The sequence below is a fragment of the Salminus brasiliensis genome, chromosome 16, assembly GCF_030463535.1.
Source record: "Salminus brasiliensis chromosome 16, fSalBra1.hap2, whole genome shotgun sequence".
NCBI classification, from domain to species: Eukaryota; Metazoa; Chordata; class Actinopteri; order Characiformes; family Bryconidae; genus Salminus; species Salminus brasiliensis.
Window position 1 is genome coordinate 32,521,043 of NC_132893.1, and position 24,681 is coordinate 32,545,723.

Consider the following 24,681-nt stretch of genomic DNA (forward strand, 5'->3'; position numbering starts at 1 on the left):
TCTATGAAAAAAAGGGTTCTCTGACTTATGACAATAGCAGAACCCGTTTGGGTGATGTATAACACCATCTTTTTCTCTCGTATATAACAGAAAATATTACACCCTACTATACCCACCATATGACAAAAGTATTGGGACGCCTGCTGATCCTGCTTTTGTTGGAGTAACTGTCTCTACTGTCCAGGGAAGAAGAAGGCGATGCTGTGAGACATCATTCCAGAGAACACAGTTCTTCCACTGCTCCACAACTCAATCCTGGGGGGCTTTACACCCCTCTACTAGCCCACGCCTGGCATTAGGCAGCATGGTGCCAATAGGTTTATGTCCATCTGCTCTGATTAGAGTCCTAGTCTATAGGCTATTGTGTGTGTGTGTGTGCATTTGCACATCTGTGACAGCAATGTGTGCATCTTAAACTAGCTGGAAGACTTTGTTAGAAGGAGTGTTCATAAATAAATGGACAAGAACCATCCACATTCGGTTTAACACCATTGAAAAGACCAATTTACACACCAGGCACAGAACCAAGCATTCAAATAGTTCTGGCTTTATTAAAGAACCCTTAAAAGAACCCCCTCCCCTCCTTTTTAGCCATCTATACACAATTTGCAGAAGCAATTGAACAGAGGGCATATGCTGATTAGGCCTCAGGATACATATGATTCCATACCTCTATGTATGACTGCTTATGAACATGGGGTTCAAATAGACTGACTCCATCTCTAAATCCTTAATGGCTTTGCAGGCTTCCGTAGGTTGCGTTGCAGGAGGGCCGGCATGGTACACCGTGGCTCGTGTACGGGATGAGTTTAACACGCGCCTAACGCTGCTTTTAGCTGTCCAAACACATCCCTGAGCCCAAGCCCTGTCACACTGCACGGCGCTAATGCTGGCTTAGTGCTTTTAGCATTTATCCAAGAACACAGAGTGAGAGGCCTATTCTTAACAGCTCCTGAAATGGACCCATTGGACAAATTCAGGCTCCGGGCTTGTTCCTGTTTCTCACACATTCAATGCGAAAAGCTCATAAGTGTAACGAAAGTAGTTCAGTGGTGGAAAGAACTTTTAGGCACCTAAGCACAGTATTTAACCGAAGTTCCCTCAGCAGTGAGAGAGTTTACTGTAGAAGCTCTAGATCCAATCAGAACAGATAAAGCAGGTGAACATAAATCCAGTAAAAAGGAGAAACAAGAGCTTCTCATTCTGAAGAAAGAAAGTAGTGAGATCTTGTCGGTGAGCTAGTCTGAAGAACAGAGCTCGGTTCCTCCAGGGTTCTCCTGGACGCCCTCCAGTCCAGCCAGCACAGCGTGGAGGATGTGTTTACCTTCTTCATCATCATCATCAGCAGCAGCAGCAGCAGCTCACCTCATTTACCATCATTAAGCCCTGATTTACCACCAAACCAGGTGTTGGAGGAGAACTTTGGAGAACTTTGGAGATGGAAAACCACAAAATTGATTCTAATATTAGTGTTTTACAGACCAAATAATCCGTTATTGACCAGATAAGCAGGGTAAAATGGGTAAAATGCCTTCGAATTAATTCGTAAAATAAACACAGTAGTATAAAATTAGGCCTAAATTGGGACTTTTAAACTATTTTAGACCTGCAGATACACCCATACCTTCAGACTGACCTTAGTACCATTATAAGACTGGTCCTGAACGTTCCTGGTTTACTGGGAGCTCTGATAAGGCCACTGCACTTACAGCTACCTGCAGATTTATAGGGTTTCCTGCAGCATTTAAGGCCAAAGTCCTACAAGCAAACGTTTCCTGTTTGGTGAGTTCTGAGGAAGATCAAGCCCATAAGCTGCCTAACAACCTTTGGGTACAAAGGTTGCACCATGTGTGTGTTAGTGTGTGTGTGTGTGTGTTAGACGGGTTTATATGGCAGCTTTGGTCATCTCAACAATGAGTTCTATAATTAACAGTGCAGTGGACCTCAACTGGAAAAGTCTCGAAGATAGAAACATCTGCAACAGCACCAGTAAAGAACTAACCCCATTCCAATAAACGTCCTTAAACGTCTGGTGTATTAAAAAGGCCTAATATGCAATATGTAATTAGTCCGTAATTATGGACTTAGATGGAACTGAGATGTAAGTTATGTAGTCATGAGCTGAAGTGTGTAGAACTTTCTACTATTTGAGACATTTGGTTTTTAGATGGTTTTTTCCAGATGTTTCTAGAGTTTTCCAGATGTTTCTAGAGTGTTTAATGAATATTATTGATTTTGTTTTACATTTTAGTAATGATTATTTGTTTATTCTCACAATTAAAATTGGGATTTTTACATTTGGACTTTCACTTTGGAAGTTGCGTCCTGTATTGAACCAATTTTGCTTTCAAAATTGTTCTATCACACATATCTATGACAAACAAGGTTCTTTCCGGAACCAAAACGTAGTTCCTCAATGCCATCACTCAAAGAACCATTTGTAGCACCTTTGTTTTTAAGAGTGTTCACCTGGATGACCACCAGCTTTTCAACCACCTTGACCATCAAAGACCACCATGGACCATCTGATACCAGCTACCAGCAAAAGCTGGCCTTGGTCTGAAATTTTTGGGCAGGGTAACCTTCCTGGAAGCTTTTAGAAAATGTTCTGAACATTCTTATAACGTTCTCTGTTAGCTGGGATGTATTTGATGGTGGTTTTCTAATGGGATCTAAAGTGTTTCAGCAGTGTGGCTTTAAGGGAAATGCTAACAATGAGTGAAATCTAGCAGCCATTCCATGTGTATATTAGCTTCAGTGGCTAACTTTTCCTTTCCTTCACTTTCAACTGTATGCTAATGTGGAAAAGGTTGGCTTAAGAGTTGGGCTGAACGGCACAACTGAAGGACGCTGTGATTAGCCTACTAGCCTTACTGTGGCCCTAACCGATAATTAGCCATTTGTTTGGGAAAAGGTCAATCATTAATAACAGAATTTTATGAGGTCGTTTTGACCTCGGATGAGGCCTTGCTCTCCAATCTAGGAGACAACAAACTTTGCGAGAGTACGGAAGGGAATGCTGTGAGGAGCAAAAGGGCGCTAAATCAATAAAGTAATAAACAAAGGCTAAGTACGAGGGGGACTTGAAAGAGAGGCTGCACAAGACAAAAAAGACAAAGCAAACACCGGCATGCTTTCTCTAAGCCGTCTGAAGGTGGTCTCTCCATGGCAACCTGCGGATTTCTTCGTTTACCCGTCAACATGAAAAAACACACAAGCTAGCGCATGCTGAGCGGGTTAGCATTGCAGCCGCCAGCCGCATGTGCTCCCGAAAAGGTGGAAACAGACGGGTGTGTGGTGGCAGTTAGCTCCCACTGGGTTCAGAGGCCGATTCACTGCTGACGGGACCGTAGATTTAATCAGCTAAATGGGTAAAGCATTGATTTTGCAGGGTCCAGCGACGCTAACCCATTTACCTTCTAAGCCATGCCAGGAAGATTTGCCCTTTCGTGGCCCAAACAGATGCTACAGGCAGATGTACACAAGAAACCTCGATATAGCCTTTCCCATGAAACAGAGATTACTGATGGAGATTACTTATCGTCCACTCTCTGCAACACAATCGAAGGAATATTAACGCGCCATTTTCCTAAGAGGGTTCGATGCTGACCTGCTAAGAAGATTCCACATAACATTTCCAATCAGATTCACTGAGATTCACTGATTTCCCCCTTGATTTCGCCTTCGTCCACCTGCAGAGACTGCAACCTAGGGTTGCCACCCGTCCCGTAAAACACAGAATCCAAAGAAGAACCACTTTTGGGTCCATAAAGAACCACTTGTTGCAATATGACCTTTAAACTGATGAAGAACCTTTACATCAAGAGCAGGTTTTTGGGTTTTTTCAAGGTTCTTCACACTCTATCACACATATCTATGACAAACCTAACAAAGGTTCTTCATGGAACCAAAAGTGGTTCTTCAATGGCATCACAATGGCAAAGAACCATTTGTAGCACCTTTATTTTTAAGAGTGCTCACCTGGATGACCACCAGCTTTTCAACCACCTTGACCATCAAAGACCATCATGGACCATCTGATACCAGCTACCAGCAAAAGCTGGCCTTGGTCTTAAATTTTTGGGCAGGGTAACCTTCCTGGAAGCTTTTAGAAAACGTTCTGAACATTCTTATAACGTTCTCTGTTAGCTGGGATGTATTTGATGGTGGTTTTCTAAAATGGGATCTAAAATGTCCTACAGGGAACCGGTGGTTTGTAATGGTAGCAGTTCGTCCAGTTCCTAATAGCCCTTATAGTTTAACCACCTTGACCATCAAAGACCATCATTGAACCAATTTTGTTTTCTGTGTTTCCATAAATGTCCAATACAGACGCGAGTGGGCAGAGGCACATCCTTGGCTGGACAGCGTCAGTGGAAGTTGTAAAAAAAAAATGGACATAGCTTATTTTAGTGGACTGTTGTGGTCTGATTGATTGTTTAGGATGTTGAGTTTTTAAAGTCGAATAAATGATCATTTATTTAATGTTCAGTTGTATGAGCCAATATAAATATTTTCGATGGCCATTTAGAGAACAAATCATACTAATGGAATAATAGTTAATCAATAAATACATTTATTGATTAATATATATCTACATTTCCGAGATTAAAAGTATCTGTAGTCGGGCCCGTGGTGGTCATGGCCCAGAGGAGCTGTGGTGGGCGTCCCTTAGTTTCATTTTTCTGAAAGGTGGCAACCCTACTTCACCCACATGCAAATCCTACCAGCGGCCGGGAGATTACCCCCCAAAGTCCAGACCTTCTGTGCAAACAACTAGTCATTTGTCACCTTGTGTTGTATGCTTAAGCTCTCCAGGCGTCTCCTGGGGGTCTAGGGGTTTGAAAATGTCTCTGGTCAACGATCAACGGAGAATGGCCTGACTGGTTGGAGCCGACAGAAAGGCTACAGTAGCTCGGAGAACCACTCTCTACAACTGTGGAGAGCAGAGAAGCCTCACAGAATACGTCCAACCTTGAGGAGGATGGGCGACAACTGCAGAAGACCAAGTCAGGTTCCACTTCTGTCCGCCAAAAACAGAAGGCTGAGGCTGGAGTGGACACAACACTGGACATACTGACCATGAGCATCTTCATGGCCATGAGCAGCACAGTTCACCGTCTTCAACAGACACTCTATGTCCAAATATTTGTGGACACCTCTTTTAATGAATGCATTCAGCTACTTTAAGTGGCACCAGAATAAGAGCAGATAAAAATGAACCTATTGGCACCATACTGCCTAATGCCAGGCGTGGGCTATAGAGGGGTATACAGTCCCCCAGCATTGAGCTGTGGGGCAGTGGAACTAACTGTGTTCTCTGGAATGATGGATGGAGCTCCATCCAGTACTTTTAGGATGAGTTGGGGAGTCATCCAACATCCTAACCTCACTGATGCTTCTGTCGCTGCTTTCAATCAAATCCTCACAGCAATGCTCTACTCCAAAAAAAGCCAACAAAAGCCGGATAAACTCTTTTTAATACCCTTGATATCAGAAGAAGCAATGGACAAGCAAGTGTCCCAATACTTTTGTCCATATAGTGTATCAACCTCAGCCACCTTTTCAGTCACGCCTTACTAGTCTTTGGTGAGGTCTAAGATTCATGAGGCACTGAATCGATTCCTAATGAATCGCCACTGAATGGAACCGTTGTGAGCTCACAAGTTTTCACCCTCCTCGGGTTACTCATCTAAACTACACAGGTGACCGCAAGCTGTTATCACTTAAAGGAAGTGACTGGCCTGAGAGCATGTGTGTGTGTGTGTGTGTGAGTGTGTGTGTGTGTTACAAGGTGTGTTTGGTAAGAGGAATGTGGGATGTGGGCATGCTTGTGTTTCTTGAGTCACGTCGGCCTGTTTAGTGCGACCTGGCTGAGGTGAGCTGATAAAGCCTGGAGAGAAGGACCGGTCACTGACGCTGAGGGCGGAGGGGGAGTGGGGGTGTTGGGGGGGGCTGGGGGGCTGCCGTCTCTCTGGTCATTAAAGCGAGAGTAAGGCTGGGAGTCTTTTGCATGAATTGTCCTGCACTTATATGGTGCCTGAAATTTACATGATTCAAATGTGCGAGTGAAGTAGCTCCACAAGAACACACCCTTTTGTCGAGAGATGTGAGCTAAAATAAAGCAATCGTAAGAATGGTTTGCGTCATATTTTTCAGATTATTATTATTTCTACATTTTTTCTATAATTTTTTTAAATTATTATAAAACATAAAGAAATTAAAAAGGTCATTAAACACCATTAAACCTCATTTAACTTTCTCTAATATGGTAAATAATGATAAATTGATCATCATAGAGCACAGAAACGTAGTGTGTGTGTGTGTGTGTAAAGCTCACTCTCAACAACACACTTCTTCAGAGTATTCAGGGGTGGTTCTAGAGGGGGAGGTCAGGGAGGCCAGGGAGGCCAGGGAGGCCAGTGCCCCTGTGACAACAAGCTCGGCCTTTCCTACGGCCCCGCTAAATGAGGCGTGAGTCACCTCACCTTTGCAAACACACAGCGACAAAGCGGCACAGCAGTGTAAAAACACATATTCCAGTCGGACCCGTTTAAGCGATGTGTCACTGTGGTTTGTATGAAATATGAGAATCTACAGAACACAGAAAATTAACAGTTAAATGTAAATGAGAAAATGTATAAATATGATAAGTAAGTAAGTAAGTTATATCTGAACCTTGACGTTTGTCTCTTATCGTCCACAATGCATAATGAAGTATGCATTTTGAAGTCCCCCCATACCCAGTTCAAGAAGTCTAGGACCTCCACTGACAGCTTCTGCAAAGGTTTGGGTTTGGCCCTGGTCATTTAGTTGATTTTCTCAGTGTCAATAAGTGTATAATTCCCCTACAAGAAGTAAACTTACATATAAACATTTATTTACTAATTTGCTAAGTTAATTAACTAAGTTAATTTGATTAACATTTTAATTTATTAATTATTAGTATTTATTTAGTTTTATTTACGAAAAATATTGGGTCAAAAATACAACTTGAGATACACAATGTGCGTTTACTTTTGCACAAGCAGCACTAGATGTTTATACACACAGCACATAGTAATTCAACACATGTAATTTGACCAGGGTGCCAAAAAGTGAAACACTAGAATGATAAACATTATATTAAATTATATTAAATTGGCCTTTACTAATAAATGCTGTCAGCTACTTTAAGTTGCACACATTGCTGACCACAGCTTGTCTAGTCTATGGAGATATACATGCACCACGTTAATGCCAGGTGTGGGCTAGAGGGGTATAAAGCCTCTCAGCACTGAGCTGTGGAATGATGGACGATGCTCCATCCAATACTTTCAAAATGGGTTGGAGCGTTGGGGGTGTAGGTGGGGGGTGTAGGATCATCTCAAGTTTTCTTTCTCTCATTCTGAGGGAGTTTTTCTTGCCAGGCTTGCTCAAAAAAAGGCTCAGGCCCGAATCTCTGAATGAAATCATCCAACATCCTGACCTCACTAACTCTCTTATTGGTTGCTGAATGCAATCAAAACCTCACAGCAGTGCTTCTTCAGAAATCTAGTAGAAATCCTTCTTTCCTGGACAGTAGAGACAGTTACTCCAACAAAAGCAGGATCAACTTTTTTTAATACCCTCGATTTCAGAAGAAACAATGAATAAGCAGGCGTCCCAATACTTTTGTCAATATATATTTCTGTTTAAAATTGATGGTAGTGTAGTAGAAGGAGTATTCTGACTGTGGGTAAAGCATGAGACTTGATGATTCCAAGGCAGAGGCAAACGCTAATGCTAATATGCTAAACGGTCAGTCAAACATGAAAATAACTGAAATGTCTTTATCACACAGAGCAGACGGTCACGACCTGGACGCTAACCCTGAACCCTGAGAGAAAGCAAAACTGATATAAGCTGCTTTAGGATGTTCCAGCACACTGGAATGATCCTGGCTTTTCAAGGAGTGCTTTAAAAACCCCAGTATTGACTGGACTTTGGACCAGATGGTGTTTTTCAACAGTGCCATTAACACCTCACATCAACCCCTCATCCTAACCATGCTCATACTCTATACTCACACCCATTTACCTCTCTATTCTGTCTATATCCATATACTAACACACACACACACACACACATATAAATACACACTTTTGACATAATCTACTTTGCCACCTTTTAGCCAGACTGGCAAAGGCAGGCCTACTATAATCTGCTTTTTGGTGTGAGGCCCATTCAGTTGAGAAGATCCACAGTTTTGGCACTTCCCTGAATGTTACGTTACCCAGTTTGAAGTCACCACCATCTGATACCATACAGCCCCCACCTGCATTCTGCCCAGAGCTGGTGTTCTCTAACAGGCCAAAGCAAAAGTAAGCTCTATTCAGAAGGTCAGAGAGCTCTGGATATAGTCAGGGTAGGTGATCTGATGAAGATAAGATCATGACACTTGAAATACTTGAAGATATTTTCCTGAGACATGATGTTTCTCACTATAGATGGCATCTCTGTATAGATGGTATGGGGGTTGATGTCAGCAGAATACGCTGGGCGGGATGTTTGAGCAGTTTGACCCTGATAGCCTGCTTGTAGATGCTCATCCTAGGTGAATAGTATCAATGAAAAAGAGCTCAAAGAGCTCAAAGGGCCCACATCCAACATTTGTCTTGTGTTTAGCATTTTTTTCCATCTAGTCCATTTTTTGGTTTGGGATTATGAACCAAAAACAGTTGCAATCAATTTCTAGTTGACCATTTCCAACTTCTATTTACCCCATACATTCAAATATGCTGCTTTTTATACCACGAGATAACGACACAATCCAACAAACAGCATATATCCATTTTTGTTTTTCACTTTTTAACATTATCTTGGACACATTTACATTGTGTCCAAAGTTCATGATGCACGGACCAACGGAAATGCTCCAAAAGGGCCTGGAAAAAATATTTTTCCATTGACTTCCATTGAAAAATGATATATAAATAAACTTTGTCCTGATTGGTTGTCCTCTTTAGGCCTCATTCAAAAATCTGTCCTGGCTGAAACACTCCTTGTAGCTTCAGTGTGAATGGGTGGAGCTAAACTGCAGTAAGCTGAACAGGTTGGTTTTTGTGACTTCACTGAAACAATGGCTTGAAACTGAGCTTAACTTGCATACAGTGACTGTCGGGACGGGACGGGATGGAGCTCACGTACCTGCACTACATCAAACTCCTCTAATTCAGCCAATCAAGGAAAATGAGATATTCTGATTTGGGTACTGTATTGCTATTAGATGATACTCCAGTCAGACTATCACAATAGTTAGCTTTAGTTTTGTGGCTTGAGAACAAATTGGAATGGTTAAAACAGCAAAGCTATGTTTTAAACAGGCCACCCATAATAGGGGAATAATGAGGAATAATAGGGGTATATATATCATTGATGTTACACACAAACCTTGTATCTTATTTTCTGTCTTTTGTCACTTTTTGACAGTATCTGAACCGGGCAGTTGATTTTTTCCTAATTTCATGATGAACAGACCAATAGAAATGTTCTGAAATTGCTGACAAAGTTTATATATATATATAGATACACAACAGCAGGTAGTGCATAGTAACAGGTAGTTACTAGCAATGTTCATGTATTGTAGCATTATATAGAGAGTAAGTAAATTATATATATATATACACACACACACTTGTTCTTCTTACTGTAGTTTATTTATATCCATCCCCTCACATTCACATACACCTGTTCATCTTACTGCAGTTTATACTCATCCATTCATATTATATGCATTATGCATATATATATATATATATATATATATATATATATATATATATATATATATATATATAATGGCATAATGCATAGCATAGCTACCTGGCATAACACATGGCATAGCTACCTGTTACTATGCACTGCATTTTGTTTAAAGGCTCTCTCTCTCTCTCTCTCTTTGTGTATATATATATATATATATATATATATATATATATATATATATATATAGATAGATAGATAGATAGATGTATATAGATATATATATATAGATATAGATATATATAGATAGATAGATAGATAGATAGATATAGATAAATAGATATAGATATAGAGATATAGATATATAGATATAGAGATATAGAGATATATAGATATAGATATATAGATATATAGAGATATATAGATATATAGAGATATATAGATAAAGATATATATATATAGATAAATAGATATAGAGATATATAGATATAGATATATAGATATAGATATATAAAGATATTTATACAGATATAGATATAGATATATAAAGATATTTAGATATATATATATAGAGATAAATAGATATAGATATAGAGATAAATAGATATAGATATATAGATATAGATATATAAAGATAATTATATATATAGATAAATAGATATAGATATATAGATATAGATATAGATAAATAGATATAGATATAGGGATATATAGAGATATATAGATATATAAAGATATTTATACAGATATAGATATATAGATATATAAAGATATTTATATATATATATATATATATATATATATATAGTACATCAGTCATGCAGTTGTGTTGTTCAGTGTTCTGAAAGTATCTAAAGTACTGATTACCTGCAATGTACTCAATTACGGTCCTGCTGACACACCATCATATCACCCACTCCTCAAGCAGCAGTTAGACGCTAAGCTCAGCGCTGCAGGTCACCATGCAAACACCTGCGCGCTGCTCGTACACTCACGTGCGTGTGAGAGCGACCCTCAGAGCGACCCTCGAGCTTGTGTACAGGTGTAGAACTGAAGGCCGGCTGTAATCCACAGGCTGAGCTGATCTCCTGATCACACCGAGCTTCCCAGAGGAGTCCTGGTCCAGCTCTTCCACCCCGAGTTTATCCAGCAGAAGTCCCGCTGCCCCCTCACACACACACACACACCTACACACACCTACACACACTTACACACACTTACACACACCTACACACACTCGCTGCGTCTGAAGCGCAACTTTCTGTAGTTTGAGGCAGCTCGAGTCCTCAGCCAGTGCGCGCTCGCTCTCTCTCTCTCTCTCTCTCTCTCTCTCGCTCGCTCACTCACTCGCTCTCTCCTCCTCCTCTTCACCGTGAACGCGCACGCGTGCACACGCATGAGCGCACTAGGGTTTGTTGTGACGTGACGTGTCATGTCCCATGTGTCTTGCAGGACCCCCCCCCCCCTTTTCTCTCTCCCTCTCTCTCTCTCTCTCTCACTATATGTGGACAAAAGTATTCGGACACCTGCTCATTCTTTTCTTCTGAAATCAAGGCTATTAAAATAGAGCTGATCCTGCTTTTGTTGGAGCAGCTGTCTCTACTGTCCAGAGAAGGCGGCTGTCTACTAGTTTTCAGAGCAAACATTGCTGTGAGAATTTGATTGCATTCAGCGACAAGAATGTGAGAGGCCAGGAAGTTGGATGGTGATCACCACCCCACCTCATCATCCTCAACTCATCCCAAAAGTATTGGTTGGAGCATCACCACCACCATCATTCCAGAGAGCACAGTTCTTCAATTTCAATGCTGGGGGGGGGGGGTTATACCCCTCTAGCCCACGCCTGGCATTAGGCAGCATGATGCCAACAGGTCCATCAGGTTAATCTGCTCCAGACAGTCCTATTCTATTGGCAATACTTCTCTACAGGGACTAGACAAGCTGTGCACGTGCATTTCCACATTTGTGTCTGCAGAGGGTACAGTTTAAATGAGCTGAATGCCTTTATTAGAATAGGTGTCCACAAACATTTGGACACGGAAGACAACCTGATCAGCCATAACATTAAAACCATCTGTCTAATATTGTGCAGGCACCCCTTGTTCCATTATAAGGGATCTGACCCGTTGATGTATGGACTCGAGGTGTGGACAAGACCTCTGAAGGCATGCTGTAAGCCCCGTAGGTCATGAGGTGGGGCCTCCATGAGCATCAAGGAGCCTTGGGCACCATTGTCCTTTCTTGGAGCACTTTTGGTAGGTACTGACCACTGCATACCACGAACACCAAATAAGATCTGCCCAATGCTTTGGAGATGTTCCCACCCCTCTAGAAAGCTCCTGGTCCCATCCGAGCTGTGGACTCTCACGTTTCACTTCCGCACCTTTTCTCAAACACAAAGCAGGTGTGTTCGTCTCTCTCCGGCATGTTTATGGCCACCGCCTGTTGCTCACGCCGTACTTTGTCCCCGATTCCACCACTGTTTATCGAGGAGGTCCTAGTAAATCACAGCAGGGATTAAGGGCAAATGGCAAACAATCAAATATCATTAATAACATCAGATGAAGTGATTTGCTGGAAAAGTCACTCGCAGTCCAATGGCTCATGTAACCAGCCTATGCTTTCTAGGCCATGCACCAATTCTGCATTTTCCAGGACCGGGAGATGTCTGAATCAGCTGTGGACAGAATCAGTATCATTAGCAATACTAATCAGGCCTTCATTAGTGGTGTTATTATGATTAGCAATTTTTAATTAATAGACAAAAGTATTGGGACGCCTGCTCATTCACAGCTTCTTCCGAAATCAAGGGTGTTAAAAGTGTTAATCCAGCTTTTTGTTGGAGTAACTGTCTCTACTGGCCAGGGAAAATAAAAGGCTTTCTACTAGATTTTTATTTAATAGCTGTGAGGATTTGACTGCATTCAGCGACAAGCATTAGTGAGGTCAAGATGTTGGATGTCTCCCTCATCCCAAACATAATAGGTGATACAAACCTAGAAAAAAAATCATTCCAGAGGACACAGCTCTTCCACTGCTCCACAGCTCAAAGCTCACAGCTCAATACCCCTCTACTAGCCCACGCCTGGCATTAGGCAGCATGGTGCCGATAGGTTCATGCTTATCTGCTCTAGAGTCCTATTCTATTGGCAGTACTTTGCTACAGGGACTAGACAAGCTGTGTGTGTGTGCATTTGCATATCTGTGTCAGCAATGGGTGCAAGCTAAAGTAGCAGTTGAAGGGGTGTCCACAAACATTTGGACATATAGTGTTGCAGTGTTGCCAATTCACAGCCCAAGGAGGCCACAGGCATCATGCTAAGTGCACACTAGTAATTAGGGCACTAAGAACACACACCCAGGGCAATTGGGGCCTTGTTCAAGGCCGTGAATGCTGGGGAGGAGCCCTGTTTTAGTGTGGGGGTCTCATAGACATAAGCACCTTTCCATATATAAACAGCAGATACTGCAATGGTTTTATCACACACACACACACACACATGCATGCTTCCACTAGGTTCCAGTAGAGGGCAGTGTCTACCTGCTGGAGTTTTATAATGAAGGAATTCTGAACCCGAGTTCAATCAAAACATTAAAAGACTGGAGACAACGATGTGCTCAAACTATATTTATATTCACACTGAAACCTTTACCTCTGTTCCGTTGTAGTCTACACTGATCAGCCATAACATTAGTACCACTGACTGGTGACCTGAAAACACTGATTATCTTCATCAACAGTGGCTTCATCTGTCAAGGGGTGGATATACTGGGCAGCAGGTGGTTCAACAGTCGGTTCCTAAAGGTGAAGAAAAATGGGCGAGCGTAAGAATCTGAGCCAGTCTGACAAGGGCCAGACTGTGATGGCTAGACGATCAGGGGGTCAGGACACCTCCAAAACATCAGGCAGGTCTTGTGGGGTGTTTCCCGGTATGCACTGGTCAGTACCTACCCACCTAGAAAGGACGACCGGTGAACCGACGACAGGATTCAGGCTCACTGCAACAGTTTGGTGCCAGATACCGCAAGACGCCTTACAGAGGTCTTGTGGAGTTCATGCGTCGCTGGGCAGGATCTGTTTTGAGGTGGTGTTAATGTTATGGCCGATCAGTGTATTTTAGCTCATGGCTGATAGCTGAAACAAATTCGCTGTTCTGAAAAAAAAGCACTGAACCTCTTAATTCACTTGATTTCAGAAGAAACAATGAAAGAGCAAATGGTGTCCCAATACTTTTGTCATATTACATGCAGCATTCACCATCTCTTATTTCAGTAGTCAAGTGAGGAATATCCAACCATAAGACTTTAAAATACTTTATTGGAAAAAATAAACTTGGAAGCCTCTAAAAAGACTAAAAATATAAGAACACTGAGGAGAAAATGCACATAAATGCATATATGATTGTGTTTCTTACTGTAACGAGGAAACAGCAAGAGAATGTAATGCACTGTTATCATGCAAAGTGCCACCTATTCACTGCCAACCCACCGAGAAGGCAAACATTTAATCTCTTGCTAATCATGACAGCCCCATCCTTTTAGTTATCCATGCACCATAACTATTAATATAAACACTGACCCTCGACGCTCTCAGATATGCTTAAAAGAACTTCACGCAATCCTTAAGCCAGCAAATAAAACTACGTAGCTTTATCCTTTTCCAACTCACTGGAGTAATAACATCATAAAAATGTCATATGATTCATTCCTGCAAATATATTTGTATATAGTTCCTTACAGCTATACAGCTATATACAGACGGTCACATAAAGCACAGTAAAACACCGCACTAGAGCAAAGCTACCATTACTTTTTGGCTTTTTGTATGCAGTGCTACATAAATACTCTATTCTGCATGACACAGAGGTATGTTCAGACTTTGGTACAAGAAACAAACGTAGAACGTATACACTGTGCATTTCCCTCTGGCCCATGCTGTACCTCAGACAATCCACAGCTGGCTGCTGGTTCCCCGCTGGAGAGAAACTGAAGGTTCACACAGCGAGAGAATACAAAGGCATGTCATGCAGCTTCGGCCATGAGGACACAAAGGAAACAGCGGGGGGCGTCCAGAGATCTCAGACGACAGGTCAGCATGCTGGCCGTGTCAGCCTGCGGTGCGGTCAATCGTCAAAGTCTGGAATGTCATCATACGAGTAACCACGGTAACCCTTGGAGGCGTAGTAGGCGATCCTCAAGTGATAGAAGCCGGGCAGGAATATGAGGACTCCGATGATGAGCACCGGAATCGTGCGATCTGGATTCTGAGGAACAGAGGCAGCAAAGAGGTGGAGGGTGTGGTGTTAACGTTACAGTTTAATCCTGTTACGGGGGTGGAGGATTTAGAGTTAGTGTTATGGTTTAATTGTGTTACAGAGGTGGAGGATTTAGAGTTAGCGTTATGGTTTGTGTTACAGAGGTGGAGGATTTAGAGTTAGTGTTATAGAGGTGGAGAATTTGGAGTTAAGGTTACAGTTTAATCGTGTTACAGAGGTGGAGGATTTAGAGTTAAGGTTACAGTTTAATCGTGTTACAGAGGTGGAGGATTTAGAGTTAGTGTTACAGAGGTGGAGTATTTAGAGTTAAGGTTAAAGTTTAATCATGTTACAGAGGTGGAGGATTTACAGTTAGTGTTACAGTTTAATCATGTTACAGAGGTGGAGGATTTAGTGTTATATTACCGAGGTGGAGGATTTAGTGTTATATTACAGAGGTGGAGGATTTAGAGTTAAGGTTACAGTTTAATCGTGTTACAGAGGTGGAGGATTTAGAGTTAGTGTTACAGAGGTGGAGTATTTAGAGTTAAGGTTAAAGTTTTATCATGTTACAGAGGTGGAGGATTTACAGTTAGTGTTACAGTTTAATCATGTTACAGAGGTGGAGGATTTAGTGTTATATTACCGAGGTGGAGGATTTAGTGTTATATTACAGAGGTGGAGGATTTAGAGTTAAGGTTACAGTTTAATCGTGTTACAGAGGTGGAGGATTTAGAGTTAGTGTTACAGAGGTGGAGTATTTAGAGTTAAGGTTAAAGTTTAATCATGTTACAGAGGTGGAGGATTTACAGTTAGTGTTACAGTTTAATCGTGTTACAGAGGTGGAGGATTTAGTGTTATATTACAGAGGTGGAGGATTTAGTTAGTGTTACAGTTTAATCGTGTTACAGAGGTGGAGGATTTAGTGTTAGTGTTATGGTTTAATCGTGTTATAGAGAAAACGGTGTCCCAATACTTTTGTCCTTAAAGCATATTTACATTACATATAGCGTTCACCATCTCTTATTTCAGTAGTCAAGTGAGGAATATCCAACCATAAGACTTTAAAATACTTTATTGGAAAAAATAAACTTGGAAGCCTCTAAAAAGACTAAAAATATAAGAACAATATTGTTATGGTTTTTTAGGTTTTTGTTATGGTAACACTATTAGAAGTCGCTACACTGAAATTGTTGCTGGATATTTATTCAGCCTTAAATTCTAAAGCTGGTAGTGAATTACATTAAACTATGGCCATGGCAAGATTTATTGCTGTGAGTAGAGTTATAAATAAATCAGATGTAATCCATTTAATTCCATTTAATTCCACACGGAACAAACAAAGAATCCTCACAACACTGCGAAGTTAGAAAGGCTGAGACGTGCTACAGGCTGATGATAAACGGCTCAATTCAGCTGATTATATTAGTTGGTGCCAGTCTAATCCCACAAATGCAGGATGACCAATGGGTGTTTATGGGACGGTGAGGATGACTGGATGCAAGAGGCGCTGACCTAACTAGTGTATTAACTTACCGAAACATAAATGTAGCCAGTCAAAAGCAAAGACCCGACAATAATCAGTAACGATCCGACCAGGAACAGGAAAGTGGCCAGTGCGATGGCTTTGTATGGAACTTTGGGAGGACTCCTCTTGAACTGTGAGACAATGAACAAGAATAATTATGAGACATGCAGTCAGTCAAAGCATTGGGATACAATGCTAAAACGTGACAATGGGCATCATGCAAAATAGCCTTTCAATACAGTTGCATTGTTTGAGCGACAAACCTGACATCTGTATCAGCGCCGATACTGGCACTTACACACAGTATCGGTATCAGCAAAGGAGAGCATCGATACCATGAAGCTTACTGACGCCCTACATTTCTTTTTTCCACATAGAACATTTCTTTTTGCATACTGTGAATAGTTATTACCATTAAACAGACATTTAATGAACTTTTACAGCACTTTTTGTCTCCATGTGGTGTTTTTTTTGGTTCTGAAACCAGAAGTTGAGTTTCAACAGCTTGTTTAAAGGAAACTCACTTAGGTTTAGTAGCTTTTTACAGAGAGACAAGAACCTGAATGTGAAATCACTGCAGAAGCACTTTCTGTAAAAAGCTGTTTGGTGAAGTTTAGCCAGATTCTGCTTCCCTACCTGCATGTGTTTCTGCATTGTGGCAATTTTTACTTTTTCAGCTCTGAAACTGAAACCAGTAAACACTGTTCTTTCAAGCTTATTAGATCTTATTTGGGATAAAATATAAAAAAGTACATTCTATAAAAAGTGGAACTCTATAAATATCAGGACTTATAGCGATCTATCCACTATCAAGAAAAAGTGGTCTCTGCGCATCCCTATTAAAAACTCCAGCTAGAAGTGTCTCATATGGATATGCCACATGGTTAAACCATTTTGGCACTGTGTGTAGGAATGTTTGGAGACATGGGCAGGAGTATCCCTGCCGGTGTCTCCCCATTTACGTCTTTCGGGAGATAAAACAGAAACCCCACCTTTAACAAAACGCATACGGAACAACACAACAAACGGGGGGTAACCTCAGTCGCCAGAGTTATATTAAGACACTGGAAATCATTCACATGTCCAAAACTCCAAGAGTGGAAAATCCTAATGAGTGAGACCACGTGATATGAGGTTATGTTATATGAGGGCCTGTGGAACTGAGAATTTGGGATTATTTCATGGATCATCTCACTTCTAACTAACAGCATGATTATAAGACTAGAACTAGGAGATTTGTATATCTTTATATTTCACTTTATTATTATTAAAGGATTGGTATTTGTACAGTGTGTTTTAGTATGTACATATGCACCACATTTGTTAATTGTGTTTAATTTAAAAAAAAATAGAATTACAAAAACAGGAGCTAGAACTTATTATTTGGGTGATGAAGAAAGAACCACTATTTGTTCCTAAAGAAATATGTTTTTAAAAAGAGCTTTGTGAGAAATTTGTGAGTGTGAAGAACCTTCAACTTAAGGTTTTGCCACATATACTATATAATATAATAATAAGGTTTGCTGCAGCAGAGAGCTGCAGCATATTACCTAAATTGTGGGACTGGAATCTGATGCTAGTCAGCATTAAGAGACTCGGATTGGATCGGGGGGGGGTGTAAAAAACCTTGATCGGGACATCACTAATTATCATTTAATTCAATTGAGAAGTGCTTTAATAGTGAAAATTTTCAACACTGACTCAATACTCCATTCGAGTTTGCAGGTAGATTATCAGACTATCAGTTGCAGAGAATATAGTTTATAGATGTAATTCATGTAATGAGACATTAATTACATTTAAAAAGTACAGCTAAACAACTCTAATAACATAATACTTCTAAGAGTAAATAAAGGTTTGACATGTGAACATGACTTCGGTCTTCCTCACCTGTAGGTCGATGTAACCCTCATCACTGTCCGCTAGCCTGGAATACTTCACTTTGTTGTTTGGGGTTCCCCCTCCAGCTGTGCCGCTCCGAGTGGGCATCATGATCTGATGTTACAGAGTACAGAGCATTTATTGTTAGACTGAAACTACTGATCAAGTATGTAGTACTTAAACGGCACTATATTAAAAAAGAATCTACTTTCATTTTTGTTTTTATATTCATTATATTATTACAACACGTGTGTGTGTGTGTGTAACTACACTAGTACTGAAGTGCCTTTAGACTGTGCTAGCCTCCTCTGCTAGCAGTTTTACTGCAGGATATTACAGTACAGACCCCCTAAAGTATAAAAGTAGAAAAATATAGATACTTAAACCATCCTCTTAATTTAACAATCTGATCCCTTAATTTAATAAACCAGCCCCTCAATTTTACAATCTGATCCCCAAATCTAACTATCTGATCCTTCAATTTAATTAACCAGCCCCTCAATTTAACAATCCGATCCCTCATTTTAACAATCTGATCCCTCAATTTAACTATCTGATCCCTCAATTTAACAATCTGATCCCTCAATTTAACTATCTGATCCCTCAATTTAACAATCTGATCCCTCAATTTAACAATCTGATCCCTTAATTTAACTATCTGATCCCTCAATTTAACAATCTGATCCCTCAATTTAATTAACCAGCCCCTCAATTTAACAATCCGATCCCTATATTTAACAATCTGATCCCTCATTTTAACAATCTGATCCCTCATTTTAACAATCTGATCCCTTAATTTAACTATCTGATCCCTCAATTTAATTAACCAGCCCCTCAATTTAACAATCTGATCCCTATATTTAACAATCTGATCCCTCATTTTAACAATCTGATCCCTCAATTTAATTAACCAGCCCCTCAATTTAACAATCCGATCCCTCAATTTAACAATCTGATCCCTTAATTTAACAATCCGATCCCTCAATTTAACAATCCGATCCCTTAATTTAACTATCTGATCCCTCAATTTAACAATCTGATCCCTTAATTTAACAATCTGATCCCTCAATTTAACAATCTGATCCCTTAATTTAACTATCTGATCCCTCAATTTAACAATCTGATCCCTCAATTTAATTAACCAGCCCCTCAATTTAACAATCCGATCCCTATATTTAACTATCTGATCCCTCAATTTAATTAACCAGCCCCTCGATTTAACAATCCGATCCCTCATTTTAACAATCTGATCCCTCAATTTAACTATCTGATCCCTCAATTTAACAATCTGATCCCTTAATTTAACTATCTGATCCCTCAATTTAACAATCTGATCCCTTAATTTAACAATCTGATCCCTTAATTTAACAATCTGATCCCTCAATTTAATTAACCAGCCCCTCAATTTAACAATCCGATCCCTATATTTAACAATCTGATCCCTCAATTTAATTAACCAGCCCCTCAATTTAACAATCCGATCCCTATATTTAACAATCTGATCCCTATATTTAACAATCTGATCCCTTAATTTAATTAACCAGCCCCTCAATTTAACAATCCGATCCCTATATTTAACAATCTGATCCCTATATTTAACAATCTGATCCCTTAATTTAATTAACCAGCCCCTCAATTTAACAATCCGATCCCTATATTTAACAATCTGATCCCTATATTTAATAAACCATCTTCTCAAATGAACTGAAGTGCCTCCTCTAAACTTAGAAACTCAGGTAAATTATTAAATTAAGGGAACAATTTAAGCCCTTAAATATGATTTTTTCACATTAATACTTTAGTGGTGAGAGCCCCTAAACATAACCCAAACATGTTATATCTCATTAACCCAGTCAGTTCCTCCGGATTTAGGAGGGGAAGCAGTTTAACAGCAGTTCTGGAAGTTGAGATCAGATCCGGCTATAATGAGTGACTCTCTCAGACAGCAGACAGCTCAGACAGCTCTGGCAGCTCAGGCAGCTCAGGCAGCTCTCTGCTGAACTCAGAGTTTACTCAGTCCTGAAGCCCCTTCATCAGACCAGCCAGTCTGCCCCAGGACAGATAGCCAGTTAGCACTGTGGCTAATGCTAGCTAGCTGATTTACCCAGAGCCACCGCTGGAGCTAAGCCGAGGGGAGGACAGGGTAATTACGGCATTAAACACGCAGATGCGGTCACTGCATGTGTTTGTGAGAGTGGCAGTGCTGTCGCCGGCCTGTCAAACACAGCAAACACAGCCAACATCACGAACAGCCGGCTAAGCTAACAGGCTACTTACTCACTGCTGCGCGCTACATTGTTTACTTCCGGCTTCTCGCCGACGCGCGCTGGTGACGACGGTAATGACGTCAGTGAAGGACATCTGTCAAATAAAATAAATAAATTAAATTATATATTTAATTACATATTTATTCTAAGTTTATAACGTTTAAAACCACTCCTTTTTTATAAAGCTTATTAAGGTTTCGTCCAATAAAGTCTAAATGAGAAATGTCTAAATATTTTATTTGCTGTACATTAATATTATTATTAATAATATTATATGTATAATAATAGTATATGTAATATTATTATATTATATTATTATTAATATTATATATATATTATTATTACCTTTATTAGTACATTTCTGAAGGTATGTTGTGTAAAAATTGCTGATAATAAGTTAATAATAAGTTTATTATTAATAACATAATGTAATGTACAATAAATCATTTGTTCCCACCTGCTGTGTAAATTATTAAGGTAAGAAGTACAAGTAAAAAAGTATTAATGTCCTCTGCATTTGACCCATCTGTGTGAACACACACACACACACACAAGTGAACTAGGGGCAATGAGAACACACACACCCAGAGTGGTGGGCAGCCAACTCCAGCGCCCGGGGAGCAGAGAGGGTAAAGGGCCTTGCTCAAGGGAATGCAAAACAGTGGCAGCTTGCCGAGCCTGGGGATCGAACCCACAACCTGTCATCAACAGCCCGGAGCTCAATCCGCTCAGCCACCACTGCCCCTGTGTTGATTCATATGGGATCTAGGGGTCTGCCAGGTTTATTGCTTTAATAACAGTATAATAAGTCAATAACATTGATCATCTTCATGGTCATGTGGCTCCTGTCAAGGGGTGGCAATAGTGGTCAGTAAGTGGTCAGTCAGTTCTTGTAGTTGATTTACATTTACATTTATGGCATTTAGCAGACGCTCTTATCCAGAGCAACTTACAAGGTTACTCGTATTACAGAGGTGGGCCAATGTAGTGTTAGGAGTCTTGCCCAAGGACTCTTATTGGTGTAGCGCAGCATAGCCACCCAGACCGGGAATCGAACCCTGGTCTCCCACGTGGTGTGGTAGCTCACAGGCAGGTAGAGGTGTTATCTGTTGCGGCACACCAACCACAGCTTGATGCATTAACAGCAGGGAAATGGTCAAGCATAAGAATCTGAGACATCTGAACAAGGGCCAAAACTGTGATAGCTAGACAACTGGGTCAGAACATCTCCAAAACATCAGGCATGTCTCTGGTATGTAGGTGCCAGTGCTTTCCACAAGCAGTCCAAGAAAGGACAGCTGGCGAACTGGGGCAAGGCTCAGTTAAGCAACTCATGAAGGCCCCACCTCACAACTGAACTGTTCATTTCTTGGTGGCAGATACCACAGGACACCTTCAGAGGTCTTCTGGAGTCCGATGGCTTGACTAATCACAGACCTCCCCAAGATGGACCTACTCAGGGTGGCGATAATGTTATGGCTGATGAGTGTCTATGAAAATAGACAATAAAGGGTTGCTTTTTAAGGACTCTTTTGAAGTATAAAGGCCTTTACGCCTGAGGTGTCGTATTTACTACTAAAGACATCTGCCATACACACAGTTTTACTCCTTTCCCATCAATGTCTGAGTTGCGTCTGAATTTTGTCTGCAGCTCAAAATAATTATGGAGTTACATCCCATTAAATCCCCACTCACCAAAATTTCAATGGCACTCGCAGACCTCATTGTTATTCAGAGAAGCTGCGAATGGATTCTAGTTGCAGAGGTTTCTTATCAGTCTCTCGTGGCTCCAAACATTTCCCCTCCACCTCAGATCGCAATGTGCTTCAATATCTATGAGAGAAGACGGAGAGAATGGAAAGCCATTTCACAGCTCACCAATTTACCTCCGCCATTAGAGTACATAATGAAGCCCCCCGGCAGAAGATCAGCGGCTATGGTAACAGCACTGCATCAGTTCTGCAGCCTCATGGGTGCGTTGGTGGTCAAAGCAATGGGAGGCGTTTGGGGAGTGAAGGTACCGTAACTACCGGTGAGCGTTTTCTACTTTTGAGTGGGAAAGACCACCAAACCCCATTTCTTTAAAGGGCCTGTACCTTACATCCTACATTATCCAGAGCTCTACAGTATTTATGGAACCACAGATACCTCAGAATGCAACCCACTGATGATGAGCTCTGCTTTTATTATCTGGCGTTGTTACCCGATTTGTGCCAGTGTAGATTAGCCTATGTTAGCTAGCCAGCCACACACCTGCTCCACTAACTGTTACAGCCATATATAACATAGCTAGCTAAAGCTTAAGGTGCATGTATCTATCCCTGCACTGTGAGGGGGTCTATCCCTACATTGCTCTGGGTGGGTGAGTGAGACACACCCACCCAGAGCAATGGGCAGCCAATTTCAGCACTCGGGAAGCAGAGAGAGAGGGTAAAGGGCCTTGCTCAAGGGCCCAACAGTGGCAGCTTGCCGAGCCTGAGTATCGAACCCACAACCCTGTGATGTCATCATCAAAATAGCCTGAAGCTTTAAACGCTGAGCCACCTCTGCCCAACTCCTAGCTCTCCAAAGTCACACACTTGCTGCCATATCTACACTTGCGCTAGCGTTAGCTGCTAGCCAGCAAGGAGTAATAGCCTGGCCTAGCACAGTTGATCAAAGTGATTTTGATCACTTTGACCAACTGTGACTTGAGTTGTATCAATTACTTGCATAGCTTTAATAAATTAGCACATCTATTCATTAGTAATTAATCACTTTGGGATAATACCTGTGGTACAACCCTCAAAGAAAGGGCGTGGTCACAGTGTCTTAGTAGTTCACTCAGCACAGAGACAACGCAGGCCCAGGTGTTGAGTGACCTTTTGACCTGGGGCTTTTAGGCCTGTGTGTTCACCTCCGTGTTCCTCTCAAACGCCTCTCCTGGGTGGGCCTTTTAAGCACTGCCAGGAGCACGGTGCCTGAATCGGCTCCAGGTGTGGGACGTTAGGGCGGGGCCCAGGCTATTTTGGGGGCTCAAGGCTATTTTACCCCCGCCTCCTCACCAACACATATCTCATCATTTTTAAAACCTGTTGCTACAAGAAAGGAGGGGAAACGTGGTCTTTGGCTTCCGGTTGGTAACCACTAGCTTAATAGACCCAGAATATAATATAATATATAATTATTATTATTATTATTATTATTATTATTATTATTATTATTTGCAGTGGGTGCAACTTAAAGTAGCTGAGTGCATTCATTAGAAGAGGTGTCCAGAAACATGCTGAAGACATGCTGTGTACGTGGTGATGCCTGCCTGAAATGACGGTCTGCATTGGGCTTGGCATGTGCGGTCATTATATCTGGTCATTATATCTAGGATGTCAGTTTTAAGGCAGGCCACAATGGTCGCACGCCTGCCAGCAGGCAAATTCAGTCATTAGAAGGAGTGTCCAGATACTTTTGGACAGTTTACACACTGTTGGAGTAGTAGGCACCTCTGCAGGTTGATTTAAAGGAAGATCGAGCAGCTACTGCACCCAACGCATCCATCAGGACCTGTCCAGGACCTGATGGACTTATATGACGTATCTCATTTCTGCTTTTAATGATGGCTTTTAGAGCAGACACATTTTTGGCACATGAGTCTTCTAATAATTAGCTTAATAGACCCAGAATATAATATAATATATAGAATTATTATTATTATAATTTATTATTATTATACATTTTAAGATTTAGATTTCCTTATCTTAAACTGTGTTCCCCCTGCTCCACACATCTCTCTCCAGTTGGTCCCTGGTCATAACGAAACTTGCTGTCCCACGTTCACTCAAAATCAGGCCCCTTCGAATATCGGAGCAGGGATTGGGGACCCGTTCAGGACTGTATAGATGGCAGAATGTGTGTCAGTCAAACAAGCCTGAAACTTTTCTCACTCCGACTTTCAAACACTAGCGCGTCTGATTGAGTGAATTAACGCGACTTATAATGGTGTGGAAATTAGCGAGGCTTATCTTCCCCTTCCAGCCAACTAAGTTGACAA

The 24,681-nt window shown here is 41.1% G+C and overlaps 1 protein-coding gene across 2 annotated transcripts; it reads right to left on the reverse strand.

Annotated features, from left to right (window-relative positions):
• Window positions 1–14,024: 14,024 nt before the first annotated feature.
• On the reverse strand, window positions 14,025–20,718 carry tmem230a (transmembrane protein 230a). Of its 2 annotated transcripts, none has more exons than XM_072659360.1 (4): window positions 20,665–20,718; window positions 18,397–18,501; window positions 16,515–16,637; window positions 14,025–14,987 (listed from the first exon to the last, which is right to left on the reverse strand). In XM_072659360.1, the coding sequence occupies exons 2-4, from the start codon at window positions 18,496–18,498 to the stop codon at window positions 14,847–14,849; spliced, it is 366 nt and encodes a 121-aa protein (XP_072515461.1). In that variant the 5' UTR covers window positions 18,499–18,501; window positions 20,665–20,718; the 3' UTR covers window positions 14,025–14,846. The 2 variants fall into 2 exon arrangements, with proteins under 2 accessions (XP_072515461.1, XP_072515460.1); XM_072659359.1 differs by lacking the exon at window positions 20,665–20,718 and adding an exon at window positions 20,237–20,442.
• Window positions 20,719–24,681: the final 3,963 nt, after the last annotated feature.

Excerpts from the sequence above, each read along its gene's own strand:
- tmem230a (XM_072659360.1), bottom strand. The coding sequence starts at position 18,498 with ATGATGCCCACTCGGAGCGGCACAGCTGGAGGGGGAACCCCAAACAAC. Across the intron at positions 16,638-18,396 it reads AGGGTTACATCGACCTACAG|TTCAAGAGGAGTCCTCCCAA; the intron begins GTGAGGAAGACC and ends ATTGTCTCACAG. Across the intron at positions 14,988-16,514 it reads CTGGCTACATTTATGTTTCG|AATCCAGATCGCACGATTCC; the intron begins GTAAGTTAATAC and ends TCTGTTCCTCAG.